The sequence below is a fragment of the Misgurnus anguillicaudatus genome, chromosome 24 (genome assembly GCF_027580225.2).
Source record: "Misgurnus anguillicaudatus chromosome 24, ASM2758022v2, whole genome shotgun sequence".
NCBI lineage: Eukaryota > Metazoa > Chordata > Actinopteri > Cypriniformes > Cobitidae > Misgurnus > Misgurnus anguillicaudatus.
This window is the reverse complement of record NC_073360.2, coordinates 14,658,034-14,672,989: the sequence shown is the minus strand read 5'-3', so window position 1 is coordinate 14,672,989 and position 14,956 is coordinate 14,658,034. Positions and strand designations below refer to the sequence as shown.

Below are 14,956 nucleotides of genomic sequence, written 5' to 3'. Positions count from 1 at the left end.
TGGGTTTTTTTAATACTTACTCTCTCTTTGCCTTATCAGAGGTTCTCTCTCTCTCTCTCTCTCTCTCTCTCTCTCTCTCTCTCTCTGGAGATTAGGGAATAAAACAGCACAGATTCCCCCACTCTCGTACATGCACATGCTCCCTCCCCCACTGATAGGATCTCTGGAGGATGGAGTGGATTAATGACCTCGCTGGAGAGGGCCACAGTGCTCCAAATCACCCAACAGAGCTACATACCCTGCTCTTGATTACTCTATGTGTGTGTGTGTGTGTGTGTGTGTGTGTGTGTGTGTGTGTTGTGTTTTACAGCTGCATGCTTATTTCTGCTATATCTTTGTACACTGGTCTATGAATTGACTATTGCTGCATAGTTGGTGCAGATTTATTATTAAATGTTTAGTTAACTTTAATAAAGACACATTTATGATGTCTGGTTCTGTCCCAGAAGGCATACTTGTTGTGCGTTTGCGGTCTTGCTATGTCCACTTCGTGTCTAGGAGTCCACAAGCGTCCCGTTTGTTATTGTATGTCACAGATGTATGTTGGGAGCAGTTTGTGACTGTTGTTCAACCTCAGTGCACACTTCCTGTAACTACAAACGTAAGGGTGTAGATGCCATTTGGGTAACTAACAAGGAACAATACTTCTACAGCATTTGTTAGTTACTTTGTGCACTTTATAAGTTAAAGGGCACATATTATGTCCATTTTTTCAAGATGTAATGTAAGTCTCAGGTGTGCCTAGAATGTGTCTGTCACGTCTAATACGACTGCTTTGGTTTAAAAGGGAATAAAAAATGAGGAATTGGTGGATTTTTTTCATTGTATGGTAGTTGTGTTCACACACTGCCGACACGCGTTTATGTATAAACCCTTCTGTTTATGTAAAAGTGAATTTTCCACAATATGTGTCCTTTACTGTTAGTTTTAGCATTTACTATTACATTTAGTTTATAATAATAGTTGTAGATGGTAACATTAGTTAATGCATAATAAACTAACATGAACAAACAATAAACAATATATCTTGTTAACTAACATTGCAACCCAGTATCACGAAATTAAGTACCTATAGTCACGTAAATTTGTGATTCTTTTCCGTGAACATGTCACGTATTTCTGTTTGTGTTTCGCTGTCACGGGTTTGTTGCTCGACTGTTTTGTCCTATTTTCTTACCATTGTCACTTCAGTATAGGGTTAGATTTACATAAAATGACATCCTTACCCAAACCCAACTGTAACCCTAATGCCAGGCGACAATGGTTTAAAAATCATAAAATATAAAAAATAAATCATGAAAAATAGGTATAAACCAATACTTAACGTGACTTCCTAACGCAAACACCAAATCTAACCCTAAACCGAAGTGTCAATGGTTTGAAAATAGGACAAACAGTTGAAGAACAAATACGTGACAGTGACACATAAACAGAAATGTGTGACATGTTCACGCAAAAAGGCGGAAAAAACATGTCAGTGTCACGCTTAAGACTCACAAAATGATGTGACTATAGGTACATCATTTCGTGATACAGGGTTGTGTTCACACATTGCTGACACACTTTTATGTCTAAACCCCTTTGTTTATGTAAAAGTGAATTTTACACACAATATGTGTCCTTTACTTTAAGGAATTTAAAGGCATTTACTAATACATTTAGTTTATAATAATAGTTGTAGATGGTAACATTAGTTAATGCATATTATAAAACGGTTAGTTCCAATCCTTGATTCTGATTGGTCAATAGGTGTGCTTTATTCACAATAAAACACTGCTATGACCGCTTCACCCAACAGTTCTATTTAATATCACTGCGCTCTTAGCAACACCCTTAGCAACACATAAACATATAATGAGACAAAGTCTCAGAGAGCAGTTTGTTGTTTTTATTTGAGCTTCCATGTTGTTGTTTGCATTCAGGGACTATTTTTTCTAGCGGAAGGAATGCTTTTATTGATTTAACTTCATGAAAGTTGCACTAATATTTTTTTTACTTTAATATTGTGTGGTAACAGTTTTATAAAAGCAATAAGGTACTCGAGGCAAGTGCTGTATCGTGAATAAGTAACGGCTGAAGGGGTTGCAGGCACTCCGCTTCGCGTCGTGCCTAACAACGCCCTTCACCCGTTACTTATTCACGATACAGCACAGCCTCTTGTACCTTATTGCTTAAATAAACTAACATGAACAAACAATAAACAATGTTAACTAACATTAACAAAGACTAATAAATGCTGTTAAAATACACTAAAAATGCTGGATTGTTTTAACCCACACCGTTAGACTTAACTGTAATTTCTACAGTACTTACCACAAAATGCCCAGTAAAATACCATAATTTTCTTTTCCAGTTCATTACTGTAATATGCATTGCATTATGGGTATTAACATTTAATTTACAGTGATTTACTGTATGTTTTGAATTTGCGGTAGACTGCTGTAAAACAACAGCAGTAGTGTCACTGTAGTTGATTAAAATAGTGTTATAAAAGCATATAAAATGGAAAAATAAAATATATCTATGAAATGAAATACATTTAATTTGTTACGCTTTTAGCATGGAAGCAAATTTTTAAAATGTGAACGGTTTTTAGCAGTGTAAATAATTTATTGAGAATTGTAGATAGAAACAAGAAAGGGATTATGGATAAATGCTTGACCGTCAGATTTGAATTTGACCTCAAGACTTCAAAACACAAGTGACGCCAAGATTTCGCTCCTCGGAGTGTCGGGAGAGTGACAGAAGAGGCTACTTGGGGAGTGTACACTGTAAAAAAATCTGTAGAAATTGCAGCTGGGTTGCCGGTAACTTACCGTAGATTTAAATTTATGTTATTAACTGGCAACATTTTGTTCAAAGTTAAATGAACATTTAACATTTAGAAGTCTTTGTCTTTACAGAGTAAAACTAAAAAAACAGCATCAAGCAAAGCATTTTGGGAAACAAAATCTGAAGCAAAAAACAGAAAAAGGTTGATGATGATTTCTGGTTCCCAGAATGCTTTGCATGAGGCTGTTATTGTATGGTTTTGTTCTGTAATGATAAGGACTTTTTAATGTTGAAAATTTATTTAGCTTTGAACAAACTCTTGCCAGCAAATAACATCAATCCAAATCCACGGTAAATTACCGGCAACCCAGCTGCAATAACATTGTAATTTCTACGGATTTTTTTAACAGTGTAGCGAGTAACTTACATCAAGTGACTCTGTAGCACTGTGGTAGTGTTGCGGACCTACAACACGGGCCACCTGGGTTTGATTCCCCTTCAAGGCAATATATTTTTTTAAACTAGGTTACAGGGTATTATACTGTAAAATGGACCTGCAGTAAAGGCATCATACTGTAAAATCCGCATATACCGCATATATACAATAAATATATGCATATATACAATAAAGAGTCTAGCAGTGCATGGTTGGGTCAAATAGGGACATTTTCTACAGTAGGTTATTTTAAACCAGCTGTTGGGTTTGTCCATATTTTAAACAAACAGGTTAAAACAACCCAGCATTTTATTATATATTGTTTAATAATTGTTTATAGTTTATTGGTAGTTCATGTTAGCTAAAGCTTTACAACAAACAAATATTAACAAATAAAAACTTATTGTAAAATGTTTGCAAATATACAGTTTGCAAATAAACAGTTAGCTGTTTATTATTCTGTAATATTCAAACATATTCATAATCAATATATTTTTATTTAACAATAAAACAAAGATTTTCCTTTGTGCAATCAGATTCACCTTGAATCTCTGAATCACGCCTTTTATTCAGCTCGCTCCAAGACAGATTCATTCAGCCATGAGCGCAAACTGATCTAAGTGCTGTGCAGTGACTGGGAAAACTGGAGACATCCTGGTCTTTCTTGTTAATTATATACACCAGTCCCCTACTGTGTATTTGTGTCTTACCGCACAGCTGTGTACTCTCATCCTGTGAAAATTTTTAAAATATCTCCATTTCTCCATCTTAAAAGCACGTGTTCCCCCCTCCACCTGCTGGCTTCAGCTGGCAAATATACCACTGTTAAAGGAAAAATATGGCCAGAAACACACTACACAATCCAGCAGGGATCGTAAACGCAGCTCTAGTTAGTAGTGTTTGCACTCGATCGCTGTTATTATTTTTCATGCTTAGGTTAGAGTTTGTACAATCCCCTGATCCTATAGAACAACGCTGATAAAAAAAATGCAGAGGTGTGCTGTTATTGTCAGTGATCATATACAGTAATTTTTTACTGGCACATGAAAAGACTGGTGTTAAAATCCCAAAGAGGCATCCGAGTCGTACCTTGGGGCAAAAATGTAATACATACTTTGGAGTGGGCTTGTCCAATATAAAAAGTATTTTAATAATAACTATGGTAAAATGCAGTAAGTTCCAGTGACAGCTTTTGTACCTTTATTTCTGAGATTGTAGTAAATGCTATATAGTAGTATACTACAGCATTTTCATGTGGTTTTTGGGCCAATAAGCAGTCACCTAGAAACTACCCAAAACACCCTAGCAACCACTTAGCAACACTGTATCATTCACAATAACTATGCTAGCTACAGCAACTGTACAAACACTTAAATCAAGGACTTTGGTTATCTTTCTTTTATTTATTCTCCATTTCTTCCTGAATTTGAACTAAGGTTGTTGCTGTCTTTGTCTCTTTCCAGCCAAAAAAGCAGCTGACGGCTCTGTCATTCCCAACGGCTACTGCGACTTCTGTCTAGGAGGCTCTAAGAAAACAGGCTGTCCCGAAGATCTCATATCCTGTGCCGACTGCGGCCGATCGGGTGAGGACAAACGCTTGTCAGTTCCGCTCGGTTTCTGATAAGCACATTTATTAATGTTCCCTTCTTATTACCTTCTCTGTTTTCGCACAGGTCATCCGTCGTGCCTGCAATTCACCATCAACATGACGGCCGCCGTGAGGACGTACCGCTGGCAGTGCATCGAATGCAAATCATGCAGCCTGTGCGGCACGTCAGAGAACGACGTAAGTAAAACTCATAATGCAAATAGTACGCTGCTGTCTATTATGTTTCTGAGATATATACTGTAAGCCAAACCCCAGTGGAGGTGTTTGGTGACATATCCATACAAGGAACAACTTGCATTATGTTTTTAGGATCAGCTTTTATTCTGTGATGATTGCGACAGAGGGTACCACATGTATTGTCTAAGTCCCCCCATGGCGGAACCTCCGGAGGGTAAGTGCTTTCTGTGATTTTACTTACAGTAAACACCATAGACCCCCCTCCCTTAATATGCAGATTAACAGTCAACTAATACAGGTTTGCTTTTTATAGCCACCCCAAATTTAAACATGTGTCTTTCTACACCAGAATAGAATTAGTCCCCTTGAACAGGATGTCGCGATCAAATTTACTTTCAATTGGTTGGATATAGACGGTTTCAGCAGTAACAACATAAAGAAGCGGCGTGGTCCGCACGTAACTTCCGGTAAACTCCGCTTAGAATAAATAACAACAAAGTTCTTTAATCGTAGTTCATTTATATAACAAGCAAAAACAACACATAGATAACCTAAGAAACCTTGTTATTTTCGACGAGGCATTTGTTCAAGAGATCAGTTTAGCAACTAGTCAGACCATTAAAAAAACAAAACCGGAAGTAAAGTTTGGATCCAGACGTGTATCACGTCAGCGCACGTGCGTCCGATGAAACCGTCTATAGAAAAGTAACTAATTCAGTATTTCAATCAATGGAACTTGCAGCAGACGAAAGCTGCATGCACACCGCTAGCGATTATCAATGGTGGAGCAATGAGATCTCATTCATTTCAATGGAAGTTTGGAGATTTCCGGTGACACGAGTGACAGCAAACGACAGAAACTGGGTGTGTCCAGCAAAGTGGAGAACGGTTCAACTTTACGCAAATGATAAGCGACTTTTAGGAGCAACTACCAATGAGAGAGAAGTGGCAAGTTCACGTCATCTGTCTTCCGTAATTTTCTGAGAGGGCAGTTACTAATTTGTTTATAGTTGTTACTAAGACCAGTGTTGGGGAAAGTTTCTTTTAAAAGTAATGCATTACAATATTAAGTTACTTCCCAAAAAAGTAACTAATTGCGTTACTTAGTTACTTTTCATGGAAAGTAATATTTACGTTACTTTTGCATTACTTTTTTTACTTGGCTGAGACTTGATCTCTTTCAGGCCTTGTAGGTGTTTTTATGACTAAGATGTTCTGCATTCAGAAATTGCATATTATTTCCATGCCAAGTTCTTACCTGCCATCTCTGTTTCTGACTCAAACTGTTCCTGCTCAGGCACGCACGCATAAAGTACGTAATTCTTAGTTACTACATTTAGTTTAATTCAGTACATTATTATAATTTTTAAATCAAATTAATTAAACTGAAAATTAACTCACAATACTTAAAAAAAGTAACTTGAATATTATTGTGTACATTTATTATTGTGTAATGCGTTACTTTACTTGTTACTTCAGAAAAGTAATATTATTACGTAATGCACGTTACTTGTAATGCGTTACCCTCAACACTGACTAGGACAACCAAAATTAGGAAGGAACGCCTCCCAAATAGCGACACAGGGGCTGTTTCTCAATACCAGGAACACAAACTTCAAACTTGCGTCTTTCGTAGTTCGGACTTGCAAGGACAGGAGGACGCGAGTCCGGTTATATTGCAAATGGATCAGCAGAGTACCTGAGGTGGTCATTCAGTTTAACCAATACGTGCATCCCTGGCTATTCTTATTTTAATATATTTTTACAATAAAACTAAATATGTAAAAAGCAAAAACCCTGCTTGTTTTCATTCTGAAAATATGAATATGTGGTTCAGGCAACACATGAATACGCTGTTATAAGAATTAGCTTTGATGTATTTATTACAAAATGACATAAAACACAACCATTTATTTTAATACTACAAAACTATGTACAACATTAAATAAACACAAAAACTGCCAGTTATATTCAAAAGGGAATCATGTTTGACCATCGCCAAAGGGCAGAGCAGCTGCACTGAGCCAGTGGCAAATTTCAGAAGGACTTGCCAAGACGAGGCTGCCCTCGGCTGTGTACACGTTGCTAACCGCCGACAGATCACCTGGAACTTACATCTCCAAAATAGTCAGAGGAAATTTTAATATACTGTAGGCGCTATCTTTACTAACTTACCAGAGATTTAAAGTTGATTCATCTATTTTCTCGAGTAAACAGCTCTTAAAACGACAGAAAGATAATTATTTTGAATATTGTGCAGGTTTTAAGCTCCATTGTCGTTGACGCGAAATGCATTCTGGGAAACTTAGCTGTCATAAGTCCACACAAGTCAACTCCTGATGCATCCTCAACAAAATGGGCGGATCAAGAACACATCCGGGTTGGTGCGAACTCGGAATTTCAACAGTACTTGTGCAGCGACTGATGATGTTTCACAAGTCCAAGTACAAGAACACAGAGAAACAGTTGGTAGGGGCGGGGTTAATGGATGCTCGGCCAAAGCCATCAAACTGATGGCATCAGAGAATGATTGCTGACATTTTTAGATTTTTATTAAAGTTTATGAGGGCAAATTAATTAAAAATAATGACCAACATTTATAAATAGTTTGTATAAAATGGTTAGTTCCAATCCTTGATTCTGATTGGTATATATCTGATTCATATTGTAATAAATGCATTCAAGATAAAACACGGCTATGAGCGCTTCACCAAACGGTTCTACTTAGCAACCACACGTATCAGTTTGAGAACGGTTTGTTGTTTTTATTTGAGCTTTCATGCATATTACACATTGGAACTTTGTAGTTCACGGTCAGGGAATATCTTTTTCGCGGAAGGAATGCATTTATTGATTTAACTTCATGAAAGTTGCACTAATACTTTAATGTGTGGTAACTGTTTTATAAGTGCTGTATCGTGAATAAGTTGTGCCTAACAACGCCCTTCAGCCGTTACTTATTCACAGTACAGCACAGCCTCGTACCTGATTGCTAACATAATAAACAGCAATATTTTATTAAAAAATAAGAATTGCTAGTTTTGTTTCAATTTGCTTGTGTAAAGTACTAAACAGCTTTGTTTACAGTAGTGCAACCAAGACTTGCATATACATTACTGTAGGGATGCACAATATATCGGTTACATATCGTTATCGGACGATAACTGCTTATTTTTAATATTATCGGTTATCGGTCTGATAGCAAAATTAGGCCGATAAATGAAAGCCGATAAATTATGGATTATTTTGGTTTGTTAAACCACTTCACTTGCTCATTGTTGGCCATGTGGAGTTTTGATTGGTGCTTTCTGTGACATAGCACGAAGATGACACCTGTTGCGAGCTTAAGAAGAGTATGCTAGTCTAGCGCAAAGATAAGATGTCCGCGGTCTGGGAGTTTTTCATTGTGAAAATAATATGAATATTTATCGGCCTATATATATATTTCTGCTTATATATATATATCGGTTATCGGCCCCCAAATATAAAGAGGTATCGGTTATCGGTATCGGCCAAAATTTCCATATCGGTGCATCCCTAATATACATACATTTATTTTAACATAAAACAGCAAATTACTTTTTGTACATATGTTTGTTAAAATTAAATGACGTTAAACAGACATTACAAACTGATACCCGACAGCTCAAATGATAAATCATCAGGCTACTACAAGTTAACCATTGTGAACTGTGGTTTAAATGTATGTTGCAGATTTAAGCAACATATTTAATAATAAATTGTATTCATTTGTTGTTAAATCAAATTTGTATGAAGCAATCATAGTGACTTAAAACATAAATATATGCGATACAAAAATAGGGACGTAGGATGTACTACAGTGATGTAGGATGGGTATGACAGACATTGTACATGATGGCTTGTGTTGGATGTAACTCCCAGATGGCAGATGGGGCACGAGTGTGGGGGTGCTGAGGTCAGCTGTAAATCTGAGATTTACAATCTTAGGATAGGCACCAGGCTGTGAAAAGAAAAAAATTTGCTAAAAATATCTAAAGCAAATCTATTTTATTTAACAAAAATAAACAAAAGACATAAAGACCATAACCCCATTTTTAAAGTAATGTGAATTCAGGTATAAATTTAAGACATGATAGTCATTTTGATGTCTTACATCTTAAAACATAACTAATAAATGATAGTGAGGATGATATGTTTGCCTTTGCCTTGTTAAGGAAAGTTTAAATGAAAAACAAGAAAAAAGGTTGAATAAAAAAAAGATTTTTCACAGAGTACAATAACCACTACTTAAAAACAAAAATTTGGACCAAATCCGACGCCTTTTTCTGCTTATTAACACCTAAATTTGTTTCTTTGCAGGGAGCTGGAGTTGCCACCTATGTCTGCGCCAGCTAAAAGAAAAAGCATCCGCCTACATCACGCTAACTTAATCAACATGCCCTTCTTCACCCTACCAGTCTCATCCGCCTCTATCCCATCATCACAGATCCAAAGAGACTCCCCCATCATCAACCAGAAGAAAACATTGTTTCATTTGCCATGCATGGTGACTGCAAGAAAGACAACCTGGAGCCACCGACATTTTTGTAGGTTTAATGTGAGTTGGGACTAAAGCAGACATTTCAGTTCCTCCAAAGAGCTCCGTCTTTTATGGACCAGAGGGGTCTTCTTCTTGCCGAACTCTGTTTTATGGTGGCTGGGCAAGTAGTGCCAAATGGTTTGTGGTTGAGGAGACACTTTTTGCACGAATGGGGCATTTCAGTGGGAGGATTCTCATAAGATGACGACGCACCAACTGCAGATGAGACTAAAACCACATGATCTCACCAAAGCTTGTGATTGGTCCTGCTCTGATGAGAGAAAGTGGTGCCGACGTGCCATTTATTCTTCGCGGTATTCTTTGATAAGCAGACACCAGCACGTAATGAGATCGTGGTAAAGCGTTCAATTTGGCCTTATTCTTGCTATAATTATAACTATTAGAGATGAATGAAGTTATTGGTGATAAAAATAATTCATATCCCTTCAAGGTATAACATTTGATTAATATATCACAGAAATAGTCTGTGTTTAATGACTTTTGACCAAAAAGGTCTGAATGCTGCAAACATGTTCATGCATAGATAACCCTTTATTAAAAATGTGAGAGGTGCATGTCTATCATCCAGAGTGTAAAAACGAAAAGTAAAAAATTCTTCGGTACTTCCAACACGTTCCCCACAGCCTCTTCCTGTTTTGAAAAGCCAACGTAAATATTCCCTCTCAGCCAGGGTGCGTTTGTAAGAGTGTATATTAATCGGGCAACGTCTGTCCTTGTTTTAAAAACAGGGCGTTAAACGTTCAATTGCTCACTTTTTTATAATGACTTGCTTGCATGTTGTAATAGTATCGTTTTTAAATAATTTAAGGACAAAAAAATTGAAGAAAGCACACTTAATCTGCAATAATGTTTTTGTGTTTCGTGACCCTCTCTGGGTAAGTTGCGTCTGTATGTATGTGCGCTTTAAAAACTTGAGAATGCTAGTGGGCGGAGACTACAGTGCTAAAGTGGGAGGAGCTTGCTGTTTTTTGATGCTGTTTTTGATGATTCCTGGACAAACTGAAAACCAGCTTGGAGATACTTTTTCCCGGTCTCTTTGGAGGGGCATTTTTTCCTTTTATGTGACGAGAAAATTGTGCACCTTTTTTGTAGAATGAGCTCTTTATTATCCGTACGTCTGTTTTGTGTTTTGAACTTGCTACTGTGGCCTGCTTAAAAGAAGTTAAAATGTCAAACAAATTTCCGAGGAGTGTTCGGGAACGGTGGGACGTGTGAGATTGCGCTGAGGTGACCGTCTTCATCCCAAAGTCCCCTCTTATCCGTGGCCTAACTGAAAAGACTGCCTGCCATTTTCTCTATTCGGAGTCCTTGAGCTTTAAGTTGCGAGACATTTTGCTGTAAATAGATAAGTGCTCTGTCTTTCCTGAATCGGTCCCTGTTATAAACTCAAGTGAAATGTTTCATGTGCTGTAATGCATCAAAATGTGAAAACAGCCTTTTCTACACACAAAGTTAGTGGAATATTAATCCATGTTATTTCTATTTTTGTATCATTTTCAAATGTATGGTTTCAATGAGCGCTATGCCATTGTTAAGTGTTACATACAGTCTTGTTCAAAATAATAGCAGTACAATGTGATTAACCAGAATAATCAAGGTTTTTAGTATATTTTTTATTGCTACGTGGCAAACAAGTTACCAGTAGGTTCAGTAGATTCTCAGAAAACAAACAAGACCCAGCATTCATGATATGCACGCTCTTAAGGCTGTGCAATTGGGCAATTAGTTGAAAGGGGTGTGTTCAAAAAAATAGCAGTGTCTACCTTTGACTGTACAAACTCAAAACTATTTTGTACAAACATTTTTTTTTCTGGGATTTAGCAATCCTGTGAATCACTAAACTAATATTTAGTTGTATGACCACAGTTTTTTAAAACTGCTTGACATCTGTGTGGCATGGAGTCAACCAACTTGTGGCACCTCTCAGCTGTTATTCCACTCCATGATTCTTTAACAACATTCCACAATTCATTCACATTTCTTGATTTTGCTTCAGAAACAGCATTTTTGATATCACCCCACAAGTTCTCAATTGGATTAAGGTCTGGAGATTGGGCTGGCCACTACATAACATTAATTTTGTTGGTTTGGAACCAAGACTTTGCCCGTTTACTAGTGTGTTTTGGGTCATTGTCTTGTTGAAACAACCATTTCAAGGGCATGTCCTCTTCAGCATAGGGCAACATGACCTCTCCAAGTATTTTAACATATGCAAACTGATCCATGATCCCTGGTATGCGATAAATAGGCCCAACACCATAGTAGGAGAAACATGCCCATATCATGCTCCATGCTTCACTGTCTTCACTGTGTACTGTGGCTTGAATTCAGAGTTTGGGGGTTGTCTCACAAACTGCCTGTGGCCCTTGGACCCAAAAAGAACAATTTTACTCTCATCAGTCCACAAAATGTTCCTCCATTTCTCTTTAGGCCAGTTGATGTGTTCTTTGGCAAATTGTAACCTCTTCTGCACATGCCTTTTTTTTAACAGAGGGACTTTGCGGGGGATTCTTGAAAATAGATTAGCTTCACACAGATGTCTTCTAACTGTCACAGTACTTACAAGTAACTCCAGACTGTCTTTGATCATCCTGGAGGTGATCATTGGCTGAGCCTTTGCCATTCTGGTTATTCTTCTATCCATTTTGATGGTTGTCTTCCGTTTTCTTCCACGTCTCTCTGGTTTTGCTCTCCATTTTAAGGCATTGGAGATCATTTTAGCTGAACAGCCTATCATTTTTTGCACCTCTTTATGGTTTTCCCCTCTCCAATCAACTTTTTATTCAAGGTACGCTTTTCTTCTGAACAATGTCTTGAACGACCCATTTTCCTCAGCAAATGCATGTTCAACAAGTGTTGGCTTCATCCTTAAATAGGGGACACCTGATTCACACCTGTTTCTTCACAAAATTGATGACCTCAGTGATTGAATGCCACACTGCTATTTTTTTGAACACACCCCTTTCAACTAATTCAACTACTTGCCCAATTGCACAGCCTTAAGAGCGTGCATATCATGAATGCTGGGTCTCATTTGTTTTCTGAGAATGTACTGAACCTACTGGTAACTTGTTTGCCACGTAGCAATAAAAAAATATTCTAAAAACCTTGATTATTCTGGTTAGTCACATTGTACTGCTATTATTTTGAACAAGACTGTAGGTGATAGGTTCAAATACTTTTTAAAGCAGTTTTGTCTTCAGTAGAAATAGTCTTGATTTCACATTTTGATAACTCAACTTCTCTGTTAAACCGACTATGACACCCTCATTGTTCTTGTTGTAGTTCTGACTATTTGCACAGTCTGTGGGATTGTTTGTTTGGATGAGGGTGCAACTGGAGCATTTTGATAATAAAATGAAAGCAATTAAATCGCCATGTGTCGACATTGTAGACCAATGTCCATATCCACACATACAGTACATGAAATGTAGTGTTTCAGCTCTTTTCATTTAAACCTCAGAGAAAATTTTAAAGGTGAAGTGTGTCATTTTTTCATGTGAAAATCGTTCTCCTATCCCCATTTAATGCACAACTGTAAGCCATTTGAAGGTTGACTTCCAGACTCCAAAACGCTGTTTTTGTGTCGCTTTCAAAACATTGCGTTGTTTGTTCGAGGGGCTCGACATAGCAACATCAGCTCAACCAATGGCAAGAGTTTGCGGTGGGACTAAATGCTTGTCACTGACCAATGAAAAGAAAGGGTGGAAATTGTTCGTGGAAAATATATTTACTTGTTCAGTTCAGTGCCACTCGTGACAGAAATTACACACTTCACATTCTCTTAAAGGGATAGTTCATCTAAAAAATTAAAATTTCCCAGTGATTTACTCACCCTCAAGCCATCCTTGACGTACATGATTATTTTATGGAGCCGAGCAAAATTGGAGTCATACTGGGGGGTTTCCTGGCTGTTCCAATCTTTATAATGGTAGTAAATGGTGCTTCTGATTTGAAGCCCAAAAATGTCTACCCACCCTTTTGTAATGCATACAGCTCCAGGGGTTTAATAAATGCCTTCTGAGGGACAAAGATGTGATTTGAAAGAAAAATATCAATATTTAAAAACTCAAGGGAGTGCGTTTCCGGCGTATGACGTAGGACATAGCGTACGAGACCTAGTGATGAATGCAGAAGCGCAGAGAGGAAAACAAAATGCCAGTCCATCGCCTGACTGGCGTTTGTTTTGTCACTACGCAACTACATCTCATACGTTACATTCTTTGTCCTCAACTTGAGATGCACTTTATCGTGAACACAAGCTGGAGCCGCTGGAGCCATGTGCATTACTTCTAGTGTCAAATGCAGGAAGATCCCTGTTTCAGATGTCTCTGAACTTCCGCATTCGTCACTACATCTCGTACGTTAAGTATGTAAACCTCTGGAAATGCACTCTCTTGTTAACATACATCGGTTGTTACAGAAACCTAGTTAGTTTACTTTATAAAGCTTTAAATATTGATATTTGTCTTACAAAATTGGATCATTTGTCCATAGAAGTATTTTTGGGCACCATTTACTACCATTATAAAGCTTGGAACAGCCAAAACACTTTCTAGTATGACTCAGATTGTGTTCATCTGAATAGAGTTTATCATGTGCATCGGGGATGGCTTGAGGGTGAGTAAATCGTGGGGTAGCCTAATTTAAAAAATTTTATGTGAACTATCCCTTTAAAATGCACAACTATTTGATTTCTCTGCCTTGGTGAGATTTTGAGTTAGAAATGAACTTTGTGGTATTTTTAAGAACATCAAATGATTGTCATGCTGAAAATAATTTCCAGTTAATATGAAAATAAGTGTTAAGCCTTTATCGATGAGGGGTGGAGTCATAATGATGTGATTTTATTATCAGTAGCCTAATGTGAGAGTACGAAAAGCAAGCATGGGTACACAAACTTGTGCATTTTCAACACTTTAACCTGATTTTTTAATAGTGAGCCATTTCAATGAAGACCACTTTAGATTTTTCTGACCAGATACTCCTCAATTAGTCTTTAATCTGTCTCGCCGAGTTTTTGCAGGGGGTTGTCTACCTGTATATTGTTGTGCTGTGATTTTTGCTTGCAGGTTTTCTTGACCATTCCCCGACAAATACACAAAAAACAATGTTCGTGTGTGAGAGGCTGCGTGCGTGTTTTCCGTTCTTGTAACTGTCCAGTGAAAAATAAAAGAGATGTATGGAGAAAACAAGTGTGTTTTGACTCAGGACTGAGTTGTATATTTGTTTTCTTTGAACTTGAAATGGGTGCTCCTACTGTACATGGATCTGAGTGGCCGTGATTGCTGCTGCTCACGATCCGTTTTAAAGAATGTCCTTTGTTTTATTTCTGTCCATTTTGACAAGCAGGAAATAAAAAAAATGTACCATTATCTGA

General features: G+C 37.4%; 1 protein-coding gene across 1 annotated transcript in view; it reads left to right on the top strand.

Annotated features, from left to right (window-relative positions):
- The window catches only part of dpf1 (double PHD fingers 1), a 72,072-nt gene extending 57,116 nt beyond the window's left edge, over positions 1 to 14,956 (top strand). The window contains 5 exon segments of the mRNA XM_073863277.1: positions 4,672 to 4,791; positions 4,882 to 4,994; positions 5,127 to 5,208; positions 9,336 to 11,123; positions 12,768 to 14,956. Of these exon segments, the coding sequence (XP_073719378.1) occupies positions 4,672 to 4,791; positions 4,882 to 4,994; positions 5,127 to 5,208; positions 9,336 to 9,406 (386 nt within the window). The 3' untranslated portion in view covers positions 9,407 to 11,123; positions 12,768 to 14,956.